Source organism: Globicephala melas, chromosome 3 (genome assembly GCF_963455315.2).
Source record: "Globicephala melas chromosome 3, mGloMel1.2, whole genome shotgun sequence".
NCBI classification, from domain to species: Eukaryota; Metazoa; Chordata; class Mammalia; order Artiodactyla; family Delphinidae; genus Globicephala; species Globicephala melas.
In genome coordinates, this window is record NC_083316.1 from 151092768 (window position 1) to 151112273 (window position 19506).

The following is a 19506-nucleotide window of genomic DNA, read 5'->3' on the forward strand; positions in this document are numbered from 1 at the left end:
ACCCAGTGGGTTAATTAGTATTTTAATTTCCATTTTACCAATAAGGAAACAACCTTGTGACTTCCCTGGTGGCGCAATGGTTAAGAATCCGCCTGCCAATGCAGGGGACATGGGTTCGATCCCTGGTCCAGGAAGATCCCACATGCCACGGAGCAACTAAGCCCATGCACCACAACTACTGAGCCCACGCTCTAGAGCCCGCGAGCCACAACTACTGAGCCTGCGTGTCACAACTGCTGAAGCCCACGCACCTAGAGCCCATGCTCCTCAACAAGAATAGCCACCGCAATGAGAAGCCCGCGCACCACAATGAAGAGTAGCCCCTGCTTGCCGCAACTAGAGAAAGCCCCTGCACAGCGACAAAGACCCAACACAGCCAAAAATAAATTAAAAAAAAAAAAAAAGAAACTGAACCTCAGAAAGATGCCTAAGTTCACCCAGCTAGTAGAATTAGAATGAAGGATTATTCAAGATTCTGGTGTCGTCTAAATTTCCAACAAAGCTCCACCACTTATTCCACCTACTCTTAATTGCTTGGATAAGACCTTCCTTTAGGTGAATTTAAATTTTTTTTTCTTTTTAACTAAAGGCAGGACTTTTCAAAGCCTTTAAAAGATGTATTGGGAATTTCCAGAAAGGGGATTTGATAAGCAGCATTTTCCAGTCTTATCTGACACCAAACTCAAAAGAACAAAACTTAATTGTTGACTCTGGGTATAAAGGAGAAAAATTTTATGTACATCTATGAGCTGTTTCTTAGCTACCAGTAGGTACAGTGATGATAGAAGAGACTGGGAATAAGAAGACTGGACAATTCTGCCACCCTCATGCTCTGTGACTTGGGAAAGCTTGTTCACTTTGCTAAGCCTCAGTTTCCTTTTATGCAAAATGAGGGGTTGAAATATTGTCCTCAATTTATCTTTACTCTTTAATGTGAAAATTGGAAAAATTCCAGATGTTTTATTCTCAGTTGAACGAAAATTTTGTTGAAATTTTCCAAATTGAGAATTTATTGAAAACTTCTTGTTTTCTAAGATGAATTAGTTAAATAATGGGAGACAGTATAGCATAGGAGACAACCTGGACTTTGGACATAGTTATTCTAGGTTTCAGTCTTGGCTCCACCACTTATCATTATTCTTAAACGAGGATATTCTTACACAAAGTATATAACCTCTTGAATCCTTGGGTTTCTCGGTGAAAATGAGGGCTTTATTACTTACATTGCCTATTACATAGTAATAGGTGCTTAGGAAATGGAAGCCGCTGGTATTTAATTTGGTAAATCAGTAATTAAATGTGAATAATAAAGATCTGAGTGTAAGAGCTTTAGTTACAGATTAGAGCCGAGGTGTGATCACTTCACTTCCTTAAAGGACTTCAAATTCCATTTCTCCTGCCACTACTAGTGAGAGCATACTACTTATTGCATAAAGCAAAGCTATCTGTGTTGCAGGAAAGAGAGAACAAAGATCTCTGCTTTTTCCCAAGTTTCTCTCTGGGAATAACTGAAAACAAGTTAAAATATGCATCCTCAACAAGCTAGAGCCAACAAGCCAAGTGGAATTTAGAGAGTACTTAGATTTCAACTCAACCTCCTGCAGTGTTTGTTAGTATAATAAACAGATGAGGTGTGGAAAGAAACACTTCTTAGGAAAGCTCTCTAGTGATTACTGTAGAGTGATTAACTCTAGTTACCCAATCCCTATCCAAATAGTCGAATGAGACATCTGGTTACAACACTGTACGTCTGTTGTTTGTGGTACCTTCCTTGAGTTATACTTAAGCAAGAGATAGATCGAGGATCACAATATTTCAGATGTAGGTTGCCAAGTGGTGTTGACATCCTACTGTCATCTGATTTGGGAGGAGGAAGTTAGACTAAGGTTGGAATAGGAGAAGGATATAGAATGGTTCACGCACATCCCTCCAATCTCCCCTATGCATTTTGCTAGTTAGAGATTGATTGGGGTTCTGGGTCTTTTTTGCCCTAAAGATAAGTACTTCCTTTCTCCTACTAATGCTGTCAGTCTGTTACATTTGTGTAAATTGATGTAACTAAATGTAATATTATGCTAAATCCTTGGGAGGGCAATTCATTGAAGAGGAGTTAGCTTTGAGAGCTTTGAGGGGAGGCGGAAGGGAGAGATCATCTTGGAACAAGGGATATTTCTCAGTGAGACAGACTTGGATGGGCCTGCCTGAATAGGGGATTTGTGGTACACACTGGTCCTGAAAGATTAGAGGGAGAAGGAGGTGCCAAAGTTAAACTTTCTACTCCTTGAAGCTGTTTTGTCCAGTACCATCTCAGATCACCTCAGATGTCAGTAGATCTGAATGTAAACCAGAGTTCTGAAGAGCAGGCCAGTTAGGTGAAATTACAGATTTAGCTAACCTTTATTGATCACTTACTGTGTACCTGAATTAGTGCGCGGTGTCTTCCACATAATTCTTTTTAAAGAGTCTCGATATTCTCAACTGATAATGGGTATGATGGCACTATCTCATGGGATTGTTGAGGAAACTGTATAGCTCCTTACACAAAGTAGGAATAAATGAGTGATAATGAAAAGAACAATGTTTAAAAACTAGAGAGAGATAAAGAAGTAAAAGTTGATCATTGGCGTGAGGGCAAGATGTTCATTTAAACATTTTCTACTGTATGCTAAGGCACTACACTAGGTCTAGGGGATATAGAGATAAATGGGTTCTCTTTGCAAAAGAAAGTTCCTATTAAAAGAATTACAGCCTGCTGAGTTCTAAAGAAATTAGTTTGGGAGGAGCTTGAAACCAATGACTGAGGTTATTAAATATAAAATTCCCTCAGCTTCTGTGTTTCATCTCTCTTCTGTAAGTGTTTATAGCCAAACATGTTATTGCTGAGGAGAGAATTGGTAGCAAAGCTAATACAGTGTCTCCAGCCAAACCTGTAATATTCTTTCTTTTTGAACAAAGCTGGCATTGCAAAGCTTAATTGGCACCGAAATGACTATTGGCTTGACACATATTTAGTTTTTTATGGGACACATATTTAGTTTTTGACTCACGTTGAAACCAGCCCTATTTAATGTAAATTGGAATAGTCCTTTTAAAGTGCATTTTAGCAGTATGTATCAAGAACATAAAAATATGTATATTCCTCTCAGGGAAAACTGAGAATGTGGGGGGAAAAATGTATATTCCTTGGCCCATAATTTTAACTGGATCCTAAGGGGTAAAAGCCTAAGTACAGAGAAACTTTATAAACAGAAATGTTCATCAAAGTGCTGTTTTAATAACAGAACATCAGAAGCAGTTGCAAAATCTATGTGTAAATTGTTTTAGCCAATTAGAATATTATATAATCATTAAAATGGGTTATGGAGACTAATGCATAAAGGAGTACTTGGTATAATAAGTAAGAATGCTCAAATTTGTGCATATCCTGGAGAGAAGACTCTCATGGAGAAGAGAAAATTGAGAAATCTCCCCAAACCTTGACTGTATGCAGTGATGTGTGAAAGGTGGGGCTTGTTAGTGGAAAGAATGGGGTGGAAAGATTGGTTCCCAAGCCAGGAGAGAAAACACCAGAAGAGTCCTACGAAGATCAGAAAGCGAAGGTGAATGGATTTTTGTCAAGATGCTTACAGTCTAGAAAGGAGAAGCAAAGACCATTAATCAGTTCCCCCTGTATGTTTGTTTTTGTTTGTTTGTTTTTAAGTTTGGAAAGGAGATTGAATCAAAACTCTAAATCCTTTTCTTGGAATACAGGGAAGTGGTAGTGGTTGTGACCACAGGGAAACCTCTCCCTTCCTCATCTTTCTCTAGTATTTAAACTGTCTTAACCTAACTTATACTAGGTTTTTTTAAGTACAAAACTGAGAGAAAACCCAGGTAGCCAACCCATGTCTAGGTTATGAGTTGCATCTGTTTTCAGACAGTGAGTGCCAGATGAGTTTGGCATGTTTTTCATTTTTGGATCCTGTTGGCTAGCTTTGAGGTCAGGAAATCCATTCCCGCACAATGCATTTAGCATCATGATATAATGAATAAGAGTGCATTCATCTTTGGCGGTCTGTTTCCACTTTTCCTCCTAATTTTTTTGAACACTGTATCTTAATATTTCTCTTCTACTTCCACATATTATCCAATCTTCTTGGCTCTGTCTTTACAATATAACCTCAATCTATCCTCTTAGTTCCCTTTTCACTGCTACGATCTTATGCTAAACCAGCATTCTCTTTCCCTAGGATTCCTGTATAGTCTCCTTGCTGTTTCTTGCTCTCTGTCATGCCCTCTACAATTAATTCACAAAGCAGCCAGAATGACTGGCTACATATGGTCATGACACTCCTGCTGAAGTAAGGCTCTGGGTTAGTGATTCTCAACTCTGACTGTACATTAGACTCAGCTGGAAGCTCCTTCCCTTCCAGGAAAAAATTTACCTGTGCCTAGCCTGCATATTCAGAGAATCTGATTAAATTGCTTTTGTGGGGGGGGGAGGTGTCTAGATAGCTGTAGATTCCCCTTGGATGCTTCTGATGTGCAAGCAGGGTTGAGAAACACGACCCTAGATGAACTTTCCCTACCCTGCCTACTTCTCAGACCTTATCTGCCAACTTGCCAAGCTTGTTCTGTCTCAGATGTGTCTCTCCCACCCCAGTTTTGTTTTGTTTTTCCACTTTTTTTTTTTGGCTGTGTTGGGTCTTCGTTGCGCACAGGCTTTCTCTAGTTGGGGTGAGCGGGAGCTACTTTTCGTTGCGGTGCGCGGGCTTCTCATTGCAGTGGCTTCTCTTGTTATGGAGCATGGGCTCTAGGTGCGCAGGCTTCATTAGTTGTGGCACGTGGGCTCAGTAGTTGTGGCTCGCAGGCTCTAGAGCGCAGGTTCAGTAGTTGTGGTGCACAGGCTTAGTTGCTCCACAGCATGTGGGATCTTCCTGGACCAGGGCTCGAACCCATGGCCCCTGCATTGGCAAGCGGATTGTTAACCACTGTGCCACCAGGGAAGTGCTGTTTTTCCACTTTTTAAATAAACTTTTTATTTTAGAATAGATTTACAGAAAACTTTTAAAAATAGTATGCAGACTTCCCATATACCTTCACTCAGTGTTCCTTATTAACATCTTACATACTAGTTTGGTACATTTGTCACAATTAATGAACCAGTATTATTGCATTATTATTAACTAAAGTCCACACTTTATTCAGATTTCTTTAGTTTTTACCTAATGTCCTTTTTCTGTTCTGGGATCCCATCTTACATTTAGTGACTGTGCCTTCTTAGGCTCCTCTTGCCTGTGACAGTTTCTCAGACTTTTCCTGGTTTTTGATGACCTTGACAGTTTGAGGAGCACTGGTCATGTATTTTGTGGGTTGTCCCTCAATTGGGATTTTTGTGATGTTTTTCTCATGATGAGGCTGGAGTTTGGGGTTTGGGGAGGAAGACCACAGAGGTAAAGTGCCTTTTCATTACATTTTATCAAGGGTACATATTATCAACAGGATTTATCGCTATTGATGTTGACCTTGATCATCTTGCTCAGGTAGTGTTTGTCAGGTTTCTCCACTATGAAGTTAATCTTTTTTCCTCCTTTTCCGTACTGTACTCTTTGGAAGGAAGTCACTATGCACAGCCCATACATACCTAAGGAGTGAAGAGTTATGTTCCACCTCCTAGAAGGCAAAGTATCTACATAGTTATTTGGAATTCTGCACAGGATTTGTCTATTCTCCCCCATTTATTTATTTATTCAGTCATGTATTTCTGTTCATATGGACTCAAGGATGTTTATTTTGTATTTTGTATTATAACCTATTACTACTTTATTTTCTTGCTCAAATTGTACCAGCTTTGGCCATTGGGAGCTCTTTCAGTTGATTCCTGTATCACTTTGATATATTCCCATCATTATGGGGTTTTTTGAGCACTCCTTTACTTTCTGGAACTACAGGATTCTCCAGGCTCATCTTGTGTATTTTTTGCTCCAGTCCTAGAATTAGCCATTTCTCCAAGGAACCTGGTTCCTTTTATTGGAGAACAGTATTATAAACCAGAATCTGGGCATTATGTGTGCTTGCTATTGGGGTGTGTGTTGTTGCCTCTAGGCCCTCTCAGCTGATAGAGCAAAGACATACGTGTGTATACTAAGCTAACTAGTTCTATATGCAGCCATCTGTCTAAATTAAACTTAAAAATGAGTTGATTCAGATGTTTCCAACTCTCACCCACATGGATCATTCCAGCCTTCTCCCCTCGACTATCTGTAACTTCCCGCTTCAACAATGAGAAAACTGGCTCCCACTCTCTGTTTTATTGTTCATTTCCAGTATAAGTATATGGATATAGTGCTTCAGAATGAACATATACAGTGAACCAACTCTGTCAGCTAGAGCACAGTGCTTGTGTGCAGTTCCTTTTGCCTTTAGTCTTACAGACTTCACTCATTTCCAGAGTTTTAGGTTAACACCTTTTCCTCCCACCCCATTCAGTGAGGTTGTTTCATATATTTTTAATACAATTAGATTATTTTGTCACAGTCTGTGTTCCATCCTGGGATCCTCTCACCTTCTAAATTATTTTTTAAATTTCTGTACATTAAGGTTCACTCTGCTGTAAAGTTCTGTGGGTTTTGACAAATGCATAGTGTCATGTATCCATTTGTCTCAGAGTTTTTGCATTTGTCCTTCTGCCTGGAATAGTCTTCCCACATATTTTCCCATGACTGGACCCTTATCTTTCATCAGGTCTCTCCTGAAATGTTATCTCCTTGGAGAGTCCTTCTTTGAGCACCGTATCCTGAGGAATCCCCCAGCCTAAATTTTTGTTCATTTATTTTCTCTATGTGTGTGGTTTGTTTTGCTCAGTCTCTCTCTAGTAGGATACAAGCCTAATGAGTGCAGGGACTGTATTTGTATCCTGGATATCTAGAATACCAGATCAGTTAATATTTGTTGATATATGAATAGTCCTTTCCTAGCATATTGCTAGTGCATGTTTTTAATACTCATCAGTAGTGACTGAAAAGCAGGCTTATTCAAGTTGGGCTTCTAGTTTACCCTGATTCACTACTTATACAATAAAAGGGTTTTGCTTGCATTAGGTTAAGTATTTCAGTATACTGAAGATGTACAGTTACCCTGATTGTTCTCTCCTACAGTGTTCATAACCCCTTTTTTAAAAAGTTATTTTAATAAGTGACGTATAATCTCTGGTCCCACTTAGAATTGTACAGTACCATGGATTTCCTGGCCTGACTGTACATTAGAATCAACTGAGGAGCTTTTCAAAAAACCCACTGATTCCTTGGCTCCATCCCTGACTTATTGATCTCCAGGAAGATTCTGCAAATATGTATTTTTAACAGCCCGCTTAGCATCTAGTTCTGACTAGATAGAGTTTAATTAAAACCCCAGGGTATTAATATACCATGAGTTTTGGTGACATTTTCTAGAGGATTTCACTTTAGTAGCTATGATTATTGAAGCTTATACTAAAAGGTCTTTTTAACTCGGACAGACTTTTTCTGCAGCCTTTTAAGCCCTTAACTGTGTGCTAGGTACTGGGGAGCATTATATAGAGATGAATCACAGACACTGCCCTTAAGGAGCATGTATCCTCTGATAAGGCAGTAGAATGAGTGTAAATAGTCATAATAACTGATAGAAAATAATAGGTTCATAAGAGAGGTAGAAAACATTTTTGGTAAAGACAGAGTAGTCATTCATACCCTGAGAAGAAGGTAAAAGTAAAGTCCCAATTCTTAAAGAGAATGTACAGAGAGGGAGTGGAACCCTGGACATCCCTGTTATCTGCAATGGGCTGTAAGGAAATCAAAAGTTAAAGGCGATCCTATTATAAGCCAGAAGGCAATAGCCAAACTGGTAAGAGGCCCGCAGGGGTCAGGAAAAAATCCACATTGTCAGAGCTGTCAAAGCCAGTGGTTCTTAATAGAGCTCTAGAGTTCTTAACAGAGCTTTCCAATTGCAGTATTGAAAATTTTGTAGTATTTTAAACATAAAAATATATTAGCAGGGACTTCCCTGGTGTCACAGTGGTTAAGAATCCGCCTGCCAATGCAGGGGACACGGGTTCGAGCCCTGGTCCAGGAACATCCCATGTGCCACGGAGCAACTAAGCCCATGCACCACAAATACTGAACCTGCTCTCTAGACCCCACAAACCACAACTACTGAGCCCGTAAGCCACAACTACTGAAGCCTGCACACCTAGAGCCTGTGCTCCACAACAAGAGAAGCCACCACAATGAGAAGCCTATGCACCGCAACGAAGAGTAGCCCCCACTCGCCGCAACTAGAGAAAGCCGGCGCGCAGCAACAAAGAACCAACGCAGCCATAAATAAATAGTTCAGTTTAAAGAAAAAAGCAAAGTTTCTATACTACTTGTGTAATTAAAAAAAATAAACGACTGCATACCTAAAGAATGCAAAGTTCAGTTTTTGGTTTTTTTCTTCTAAGCTTTGGAAAGGATATCCAAATAGTCCAAATTAAATCCCTCACGTTGTACATAAAGGAAGCTAGAATTAAAACATGTTTGGTCACTGATCACAGGGCACAGAACCAAAGCGAGAATCTCAGGCTCCTGACTCACCAGTACATGTTATGACATTCTTAGCAGGTTGAGATCAATCTCTTTTTCCTGTTGCTTGCTGGTTATTAAGAGGAATTTCTTGAGGATAGAGACTGTATTGTATTCATCCCTATATCCCTGGACATAGTAAGTAATACACAGAATAGGAAATAAACAGTAGACATGTGTTGCATGAAAGGATGGATGGATGGGTTTGGCTTTTGTATTAGACCTTGAAGCAAGGCTAGAATTTAGCTCTGTGGAAATTCTGGTCATTAGGTGTACACGTAAGCTGTTAGATTTGTTGAGCATCGGACACCTAAAGGGAAATAGAAAATAATGTAGAAAGCTAGGTTGGGGCCACATTATAGAAACAATTGAATGCCAAGCTAAGGATTTTGGATTTTATTATCCAGTCAGCTGAAAACTTTTGAGCAGAGAAATAACACACACACAGGGGAGTGGGGAGACCAGGGGAGGTGGGGAAGAGTTAGAAAGAGGAGGAGAAATTAATTATTTTGACAATTCACTTGAGGTGTCATTAAAGCTTGATTGAAGATGCCGGCTCAGGGAATGGAAATGTGATTATAGATATAGAAAACAGTCAGAACTTGATTACTGATGAAGTATGTAGTTCAAGGGATAGAGTACTCAAAGATGAGGCTGAGGTTCCAGATGTCATATTTGCCTGTATATTTTGGAAGGTGGTGATGTCATTAACACATACAGTGGTTTTAAATGATGCATTTGTGGTACTGGTGCCACATCTAGGTAGAAATGTTGAATAGGCTATTGGAAACGTGCTGCTAAACTTCAGAAAAGGTGACAGGTCCAGAAATTTATGAGTCATTTGAGTAGAAAGGGTCATTGAGGATTGCCAGGAAGAGGCAAAAGCCAAGGACACATCCTTAGGGAAATTTCTACATTTAGAGGGGATAGGAGAAGAGCCAGAGAAGGAAATTTGGTCATAGACAAAGTGAAACCTGAGAATAGTACAAGGAGAAGGGAGTAGGGAAAGTACATATTGGAGGGAAGCATCTGAATTACAGACTTCCTTTGATAAAAAGTTTTACACATTTTGAATTATAAGCTAATAGGTAAAATGATGTAAGTTAGTGAAAGGCATTACATTTGCAGAAAACCTGCATTTTTATATCAGTATGATAAACAATAGATGTTTAGCATTAAAGACTATTTTGCTGGGCGCAGAGGTTGAAGAAGTCTTTCATTTTTTAAACTTGAATTTGAGAGAATATTGATTTTGATCAAGTAGTCTTGAAAGCCTTGAAGTTTTAAAAGACAAGGAATTTTCATTTTTTTGTTGTTGTATGGGAGTAACATCTACAATAACTGACTGAATAAATTCTGAATAGTGACATTTTACCATACTTGAATATCTGCCTTCAAAACTTTATTTTCCCAGCGGTATTCATAAGTATTCTATTAGGAGTAAAAATATCCAATATGTACTGTTAGTTTTTCCCTAAGTAACTTTTTGTTTTTAATCTTTCAGGATCTGACTGGCATAGAATCTATGGATCAATGTCGCCATACCTTGGAACAGCATAACTGGAACATAGAGGTATAATAGGATTCATTGTGAGCTTACTTATGTTTCTTTTTCCCTGGTCTGATAACAAATCTCAAAGACACGTGTTTTTTTTGTTTGTTTCTTTGTTTTTTTATGAATGTCTGAAAATTTTTGTGAAAGGTAACAAACTGTACCTTTTCTGCAAAGTCCCTCCTTTTGCAATCCATGTTAAGTTTTGAGATTTAGCCATTTTGGATACATTTTAGCTCGGTTCATTCATCCTATGTAGCAGGTCTCCTCTATGAGTATACCATTAAAAAACCCCACCGCCCTGTTAAGGCTTTTCCTTTCTCTACTGTCTTGCTATCACAAAGGAGCCTGCAGTCACCACGCAGGGCTGTCTGGACGCCTGCTTCTGGGTGGAATTGTCAGTGGATGGCAGGTGACACGTATTTTTTTTCACAGCAGGAATCTTCTCTCAATAGATGTTTTTTCAAATTTACAGCTCTTTAGTCTTTAAAAATAAATTTGTGAGAAAGGTGAGTTTTATGATCAAAGTTTATAAAATCATAGAAAAGATTGTGACCAAATCTCTCAGTATAGTGTCCCTCTCTCTTTATTTTTTCTTAATTACTCTTCGAGAAAAATACTGGTTTTTAAATATTTGATTTGTAACCAGATACCATCATGTGAACCTTTTTCTTACATATTTTATAATTTATTCTTTTGGATTTTCTAGATAGTTGTGTCATCTGCAACTGCATGATTTTTTTTTTTCAGTATATGGATCTTTCGGTTTTTTTGATATTGAATTGGCTAGAACTTCAGAGCAGTCTCAATTAATAATGGTAATAGCAGACATCTTGTCCTCACTATAATGCCTGTGATGTTTTATTATCAGGTATGTTTCTGGTTACGTTATTATTTTGAGATAGAACTACTAGAATGTAATAAGCTCCATGAGAGCAGAGTTCTTTTGGTTTTGTTAACTGCTGTATTCCCAGCATATAAATTTGATCCTAGTATGTCTTAGGCTCTCAAATATTTATTGACTCTTCTTCCATTCTTGGTATATTAATATATATCAAGAGTGGATGCTGAATTTAATCAAGCACCCTTTTGATATCTGTTGAAATTACTGTTTAATTATGGTATATTATTTGAATAGGGTGCTGGATTTCTGAAAATATACTCCTAAGTGATATTTAGTTATTCAGCACTATTTTTGAGCAATTAAATTCTAGGCTCTGGTACTATGCCAGCAAATAAGACGAAGTCCCTACTCGCATGGAGCTTAATTCTAGGTAATTTAACTTTGCAGTAAATGCTATGAATAAGATGAGTATAGAAAATAGAACAAAGAGGATCAGGAAAGTTATTTTAATAGGGTGGTCAAGTAAGGCCTTTCTGGGGAGGTTATATTTGAGCTGACACCTGAATGATGAAAAGGAATAACGAATGTGCACATTTAAGGGGAATGCGTTTTAGGCAGAGGGAATGATGTTGCTCTGTATGATACTCTGGTGTTGTCTCCTTGTTAGGCTTTGATTTCAAGCATATGCTGGCTTTATAAAATGACTGACTTGATAAAATGAGTTGAGAAGCCTAGATAGCATAGATTTTAAAGAAAGCACTTGAAAACTTATTTCTGCCTGTTCTTTATTGACTTCTTCATGGTTTCCCCATTATTCATAATCTATTTGTTGATAAGCTTTCTTAGAAGATGCTTTTTTCTTAGAGATTTCCAGGTTATTTAGCATAGGCTATACAAAGCAGCATATCATTTACTCTCTTCTGTGTCTGTTCTATTATCCTCTCTTCTCATTGTTTTTATTATGCTTATTTTCTTTTTAAAAACAAGACTTGCTGGAGACTAGTTTATTTTATTTGTTTTGTTTATAAAAAGCTCTCATATTTATCAGTTCCTTTTTTCTGTTTATTAAGCAAAATCTCTCTTTAATGTATTTTTTCATACTTTTGTAGGTTTACGTTCCTTTTTTTTAGCATTATGATTTTTGCAGCTTTATTTGTACTCTTTCTTGCATTTAAGGCTGTGAATTTTCTTCTGAAACTGTATTTTAAAAGTTTTTCATTTTCTTCTTTGGCCCAAGAGTTATTTAGAAACATATTTGGAATTCCTAGTAGCTTGTTTTTTTTTGTTTATCCTTTTCATATTAATCTTTCATTTTATTTATATAATTTAATATTTATATATTAAGGTCCTTGTCATTTAATAACATTATAAAATATATATTTTTAAAAAATTAAATTCTTAAAATTTAGAGAAAAATATAGAGATAAAAGGAGCCACCATGTACCTACTATCCAGCTCCTGAAAGCAGGCATTTTGCAATACTTGTTTCAAATTTCTCTTAAACAAATATAGATAAAATTGAAGCCCCCATTGTCAGTTGCTTGCATGTCATCCTGTCTGCACCCCCTCCCTTTCTTTCCCTTCTTTCCTAGAAGTAACCACTATCGACAACAGTGGTTGTCAAGGAATGTGTTTTTTGTGGGATGAAGGTTTGGTGTCTGTATTCAATCAAGCTTATTAAATGTACAATTAAAATCTGCTGTTTCTTTTTTTTCTGGTTACTTAATAAGACTACTTGACGTGATGAACTTGAATGTGGTTTTATAGATTTCTTTATTTTTCATTGGTAATATCTTTGTTTTTTCCTGATTACAAAACCAATACATGTCTACAAACAATTTAAGAGTTTATAAAGTTGAAAATTAAAGTTCTTAATAACCATACTTGAGATAACTACTTTTGATGTTTTAGTATATTATATGTCCTTCCAGACTTTCTTACATATACACCTCTGCTTAGTGTGCTGATAATATTAACTTTCCCAATGTTAATAACAAATATATCAAAGAGAATGCTTTTCTATATGCTGTGGGAAGACAGTACATGGTGCAAATAAAATGCATTAATAAATTCTGTGTTTATTTGGTGGGGGAGATGTTCTAACTTTTATATAGTTTGACTATTTTATTTGATGCATGAAGACCCGTGGCCATTAGAACTTTCTTGTAATAACATATCCTTTGTTAATATCAGATGATGCTTTTTACTTTAAATTCTAATTTGGTTTATTACTATTGCTGCCCCTGCTTTATTTATTTATTGTTTTACAACTAATCTGGTATAATGTCAGCCATGCTTTAACATGAAATGATGTATAGAAATATTAAAAACTTGTTGCAAAAATACCCATGCACCCACACAGGAAAAGAATTCCAGTGTTAAGAAGAAAATGCTCACCCTTAATCCCATCATTTCATGGATAGCTAGTGTTAAATTTTAGTGTATATCCTTTCAGACTATTTTTGTTAGTTTATATGGCTATATAGGTTTAAATATAATTTTCTTATTACACAAATGGGATTATGCTATATTTACATTTTTTCACTTTTAGTAACTCATAAAAATAATACATAAAGATAACTGTCATTTGAAGACATACAGATGGTGGCCAATAGGCACATGAAAAGATGCTCAACATCACTAATTATTAGAGAAATGCAAATCAAAACTGCAATGAGGTACTATCTTACACCGGTCAGAATGGCTATCATTAAAAAATCTACAAAAAACAAATGCTGGAGAGGGTGTGGAGAAAAGGGAACCTCCTACACTGTTGGTGGGAATGTAAGTTGGTGCAGTCACTGTGGAAAACAATGTGCAGTCACTGTGGAAAACAATGTGGAGGTTCCTCAGAAAACTAAAAATAGAATTACTGTGCGATCTAGCAATCCCATTCCTGGGTCCATATCCAGATAAAACTATAATTCAGAAAGATGCATGCACCCCTGTGTTCATAAGCAGCACTATTCACAATAGCCAAGAAACAACCTAAATGTCCATTGACAGATAAATGGATAAAGAAGATGTCGTGTATATATACAATGGGATACTACTCAGCCATAAAAAAGAATGAAATAATGCCATTTGCAGCAACATGAAGTTCAAACAAAGCCTAAGATTAAATATGAAAAAAATCCTGCTCAGATCATTTGCCTACCACTGTTTCTCAGTCCTACACACCCAACATAGCAATATTAACAATTTCTTTTGCTTTTTTCCCAGATATTTTTGTGCCTGTCTAAAAATATGTATATTTTTCTCCAAAGAGCTTCTATTTATATGGACTGTATCTATTGATATCTATTACCATATGACAAATTAAAACTGAAATTGTTCTGTTTATTAATTCACTTTAAAAATAATAAACTCGGGATTTCCCTGGTGGCGCAGTGGTTAAGAATCCACCTGGCAGTGCAGGGGACATCGGTTTGATCTCTGGTCTGGATGATCCCACATGCCGCGGAGCAACTAAGCCTGTGCTCCACAACTGCTGAGCCCGTGCTCTAGAGCCCGTGCTCTGCAACAAGAGAAGCCACCACAATGAGAAGCCCGCATACTGCAATGAAGAGTAGCCCCCGCTCGCTGCAACTAGTGAAAGTCTCGCGCAGCAACGAAGACCAAATGCCAAAAATTTTTTTAAAATAATAATAAATAAATAAAGTCATTACATGTTAACATTAATGTTTGCAGACTTTTTTGTCTGGGTTAATAGAAAACAGCTGGATTTTCATATTCACTCCTGCTTGTAATCTTTTGTGATATGTAGTTTTAGTTGAAGTATGTGAAGAAAATCTGGCTTCACCCAGGTATGTAGTTTACCATTTTAACCATTTTTAAGTGGCATTACAATTTAGTGGCATTAATTTAATTACATTTACATTGTTGTTCAACAGTTACCACTATCCATCTTTTTTTCTTTAATTTATTTTTGGCTACATTGGGTCTTTGTTGCTGCGCGTGGGCTTTCTCTAGTTGTGGTGAGCAGGGGCTACCCTTCGTTGTGGTGTGCGTGCTTCTCATTGTGGTGGCTTCTCGTTGTGGAGCACAGGCTCTAGGCGTGTGGACTTCAGTAGTTGTGGTGCGCGGGCTCAGTAGCTGTGGCACAGGGATTTAGTTGCTCCGTGGCATGTGGGATCTTCCCGGACCAGGGATTGAATGTCCCCTGCATTGGCAGGCAGATTCTTAACCACTGCGTCACCAGGGAAGTCCCACCACTATCCATCTTTAGAACTTTTTCATCGTCCCAAACTGAAACTCTATACGCATTAAACGATTACTTCCCATTACTGTCTCCACCCAACCTCTGGTAACTGCAACTCTTTCTGTCACTATAAAATTTGACTATTCTAGATACGCATATAAGTGGAATCAGACAATATTTGTCTTTTCGTGTCTGGCTTATTTCACTTAGCATAACGTTTTCAAGATTTATCCATGTCACAACGTGTATCAATACTTTATTTTTTATTATCAAATAATATTTCTTGTATGAATCTACCACAATATCTTTATCCATTCATCAGTTGATAAACATTTGGATTGTTTCCCCTTTCAGTTCTTGTCATTAATGTTGCAGTGGATATTAGTGTACAAGTTTTTGTGTGGACATATGTTTTCATTTCTCTTGGGTATATATCTAGGAGTGGAATTGCTGAATCATATGATAACTGTGTTTAACCTTTTGAAGAACTGCCAGACTGCTTCCAAAGAGGCTACACTATTTTACACTCCCAGCAATGGTATATGATGGTTCCAATTTTTCCACATCCTCACCTACAACTTGTAACATCTGTCTTTTATTATATTACAGTCATTCTAGTGGTTATGAAGTAGTATCTTTTGATTTTGATATGCATTTTTCTGATAGCTAATAATGTAGTACATCTTTTTATATACTTCTTGGTCATTTGTTTATCTCCTTTGGAGAGATGTCTATTCAAATCCTTTGCCCATTTTTAAATTGGATTGTTTGTCTTTTCAATGATGAGTTGTAAAAGTTCTTTATATATACTGTAGATACTAGATGACCCTTATCAGATATATGATTTGTAAATATTTTCTCCCATTCTGTGGGGTTGTCTTTTGACTCTATGTTAGTGTCCTTTGATGCACAAAAGTTTTCAGTTGTGATGAAGTCCAGTTATCTATTTTTTTCTCTTATTGCTTGTGCTTTTAGTGTCTTATCTAAGAAACCATTGCCTAATCCAAGGTCACAAGATTTTCACCTGTGTTTTCTTTGGAGTTTTATAATTTCAGCTCTTATATTTAAATCTTTGATGTATTTTGAGTTAGTTTTTGTATATAGTGTGATTTAGGGGGTCAGCTTCATTATTTTGCATGTGAATATCCAGTTGTCTCAGCCTCATTTGTTGAAAGACTATTCTTTCCCCATTGAATTGTGTCTTAATATTTGAAAACATGAAACCTACAGGACTACATGAAGTTAGCCACATGGCAAAGTTTAAAGCCAACTGTCAAGGTTGGAGGGCACACAAGTCCTCCAAAAGACCACCCTCACTTTTTTTTAAATTAATTAATTAATTTTATTTATTCATTCATTTATGGCTGCGTTGGGTCTTCGTTGCTGCCCGTGGGCTTTCTCTAGTTGTGTTGAGAGGGGGCTACTCTTTTGTTGTGGTGCGCAGGCTTCTCATTGCGGTGGCTTCTCTAGTTGCGGAGCATGGGCTCTAGGTGCACGGACTTCAGTAGTTGTGGCACATGGGCTCAGTAGTTGTGGCTCGCGGGCTCTAGAGTGCAGGCTCAGTAGTTGTGGCGCACGGGCTTAGTTACTCCGTGGCATGTGGGATCTTCCCGGACCAGGGCTTGAACCTGTGTCCCCTGCACTGGCAGGCGGAATCTTAACTACTATGCCAGCAGGGAAGTCCCTACCCTCACTTCTGACAGCAACTGCAAGTTCAAGGTGTTCCTAAAACCACCTTCAGGTTTGATAATTCACTAGAAGAGCTCACCGAAAGGTATTATAACTCATGGTTACAGTGTATTACAGGGAAAGGATACAGATTAAAATCAGCTAATGAAAGAGACACTTATTGCAGAGTCTTGAGTTCCAAACACAAAGATTCCTTACTTCTCTCATGGAATCAGGACATGTTACACTCCTGGCACAAGTGTGTGACAATATGCATGAAGTATTACCAACCAGGGAAGCTCACCTCAGCTTCAGTGTCCAGAGTTTTCACTGGGGCTTCATTACATAGGCATGATTGATTTGATTGGTTGCCTATGTAATTGAACTCAGTCTCTAGGTTGACTGATACTGCATTACCCAAAATCCCCAGCCTAAATTAAATGGTTGGTCTTTCTAGGGTGGTCAGCCCTACCCTAGGTTCCCATAGCAAAGATACTCTTATCAGGTGTGACATAGATTATCTCCAGAAGTCGAAGGCAGAGATCAGACCTCCTCTTGTGTAAGGCCAAATTTTTTTACTACAGTGGGACAAATATCCATTTTCAGGGGCAGAGTTAGGAAAGGAATGAGACTTTTTACTGAAGATCGTCTGTCTGCCAGGAATTATATTAGAATCTTTGTGTATGGTCACCTCATTAATTTTTCAAATTAACCCTGAGAAGTATTGTTTCTTCATTTTGCACATGAAAAACTGAGGCACAGAATCCAAGCAATTCTTCTGAGTGCTGGAGCTAGGATTCAGACCTAAGTTTCTCTGCTCCAAAGCCAAGCCTTCCATCAAACACCAACCATCAGGATTGCTCCATTGCACAGCTCTGGGGACACAGTCTGCTTTGCTGTGTTCTCTGTGGATGGTTTTCCTTACGCTTGTACAGTGAAGCACCTTGTATCCCAGCCACCCTAAATAACACATACCATCTTAATAAAAGCAGTGAGCTTCCAGACAAGTTCCTAGTACTCCTCTACTGTGTATGAATTCTGGAGCCATCACCACACATTGCCTCCCACCATAGCAAGTTAAAGAAAGGTTCATGATTATATACTCCCTGGTGACCTATTTCGAAACACCAGCAATGGTTGTCTCATCTCTTCTAGGTTGATTTGAGCATCACTGAAGTTCTTGCTATTCTTTTCTTCTCAGGCTGCTGTACAGGACAGATTGAACGAGCAAGAGGGTGTACCAAGTGTTTTCAACCCACCACCATCCCGACCCTTGCAAGTTAATACAGCCGACCACAGGATCTACAGCTATGTTGTTTCAAGACCACAACCAAGGGCAAGTTATTTCATAGCTGGAATTTCTCCCTTTTTTATTTTAAAAGTTCTTTCACTTGCTTATGTTGATCTCTGTATGATAGGAACAAAAGGAATATTCAGAATATAAAGCTGTTAGCTTGACCTAGCTCCTTGGTAGGTTTATTGGGTTTATCAGTTTTCCTTTATTCCTTAATGAACCAATGAAAGTATCCTTTTTTTTCCAGTTTCCATGCCAGTTATTTGAAGAGTTTTCTGTGCCTTGTTTATAGCACTTCATCTGCATGTATTTACATGTCTAAAAATGTTTGCTATGTGTTTAATAGATCTTCCACTCTTAAGTTAGAGTGTTTACTGAATTCTTTGTTGCTTTATTTTACTTAATTTTAAGCTACTTCTAGGGAAGTACTTGTAATCTCTGTGGGAGAAATTAGTCTTGAAGGGCTAGCAGTGAGGAGGTGGTTCAGTTAAATTCAGCAAGCACTTAAGAGTGTTCCAAGGTCCTTGATTTTTTGCTGTTGGGGATCTAGAGATGAATAAAGAGGCATTCTTCCCTCTTCAAATTATTCAGTCAAATTAGGGAAGTCAGGTGTGTATACTGATAGTGAACACTCCAGAGAACTTTTTGGAGTTTCTTCTTCTTGGAGTTACACTCACCTCTTATAATTGGATTTAGAATTTACTCCATCACTCCTTTTTGTGGAGTACTTGATAATGTTTTAAAAATAGTTTCTAAGTAGATGTTTTGGGGTATTCTGAAGTAGAACAGCACAGATTCCTAGAGCAATTATATGATTCAAGGAGTAGTTCTAGGGAATTCCCTGGCGGTCCAGTGGTTAGGACTCCACTTTCAGTGCTGAGGGCCCAGGTTCAATCCCTGGTCAAGGAACTAAGATCCTGCAAGCCGTGTGGTGTGGCCAAAAAAAAGAAAAAGAAAACTTTTTTCTTTTTTAAATTAAAAAAAAAAGGAGTAGTTCTGTATGTGTCCAATGTTTCTCCAGTTGTTTTGGGCTTGAATGTGTTTGGGACCCTAATGTCCACTAATGGGGCTCCAGAGCTCTAGAGCTCCCTGGCTATGGACACAGAGGGTCTCAGATTAACACAATATACCGTGTAAGAAATGTTTTGTAAGCTATAGAGCCCTATATATTTGCTAATTAATAATAAGAGCAGCAGTAATCAACACTGTTAAAATAATAATTAAGAGTATTACCAAGATTAGCAGCTGTTTGGAGATTTATAATTGTGGTTAATATAATTATTTGTCATTTATATACAAATGTTCAAGGTAGCAGTAGTGGTTATCTTTCTTGTTATTTCTATATACCACATTTTAATATATTAAGTCTAA

General features: G+C 37.7%; 1 protein-coding gene across 1 annotated transcript in view; it reads left to right on the top strand.

Annotated features, from left to right (window-relative positions):
* Nucleotides 1-19506, top strand: part of FAF2 (Fas associated factor family member 2) — a 59531-nt gene that overhangs the window by 23192 nt on the left and 16833 nt on the right. Inside the window, exons 2-3 of the mRNA XM_030846905.3 lie at nt 10081-10149; nt 18043-18177. Of these exons, the coding sequence (XP_030702765.1) occupies nt 10081-10149; nt 18043-18177 (204 nt within the window). The remainder of the gene's footprint in view (nt 1-10080; nt 10150-18042; nt 18178-19506) is intronic.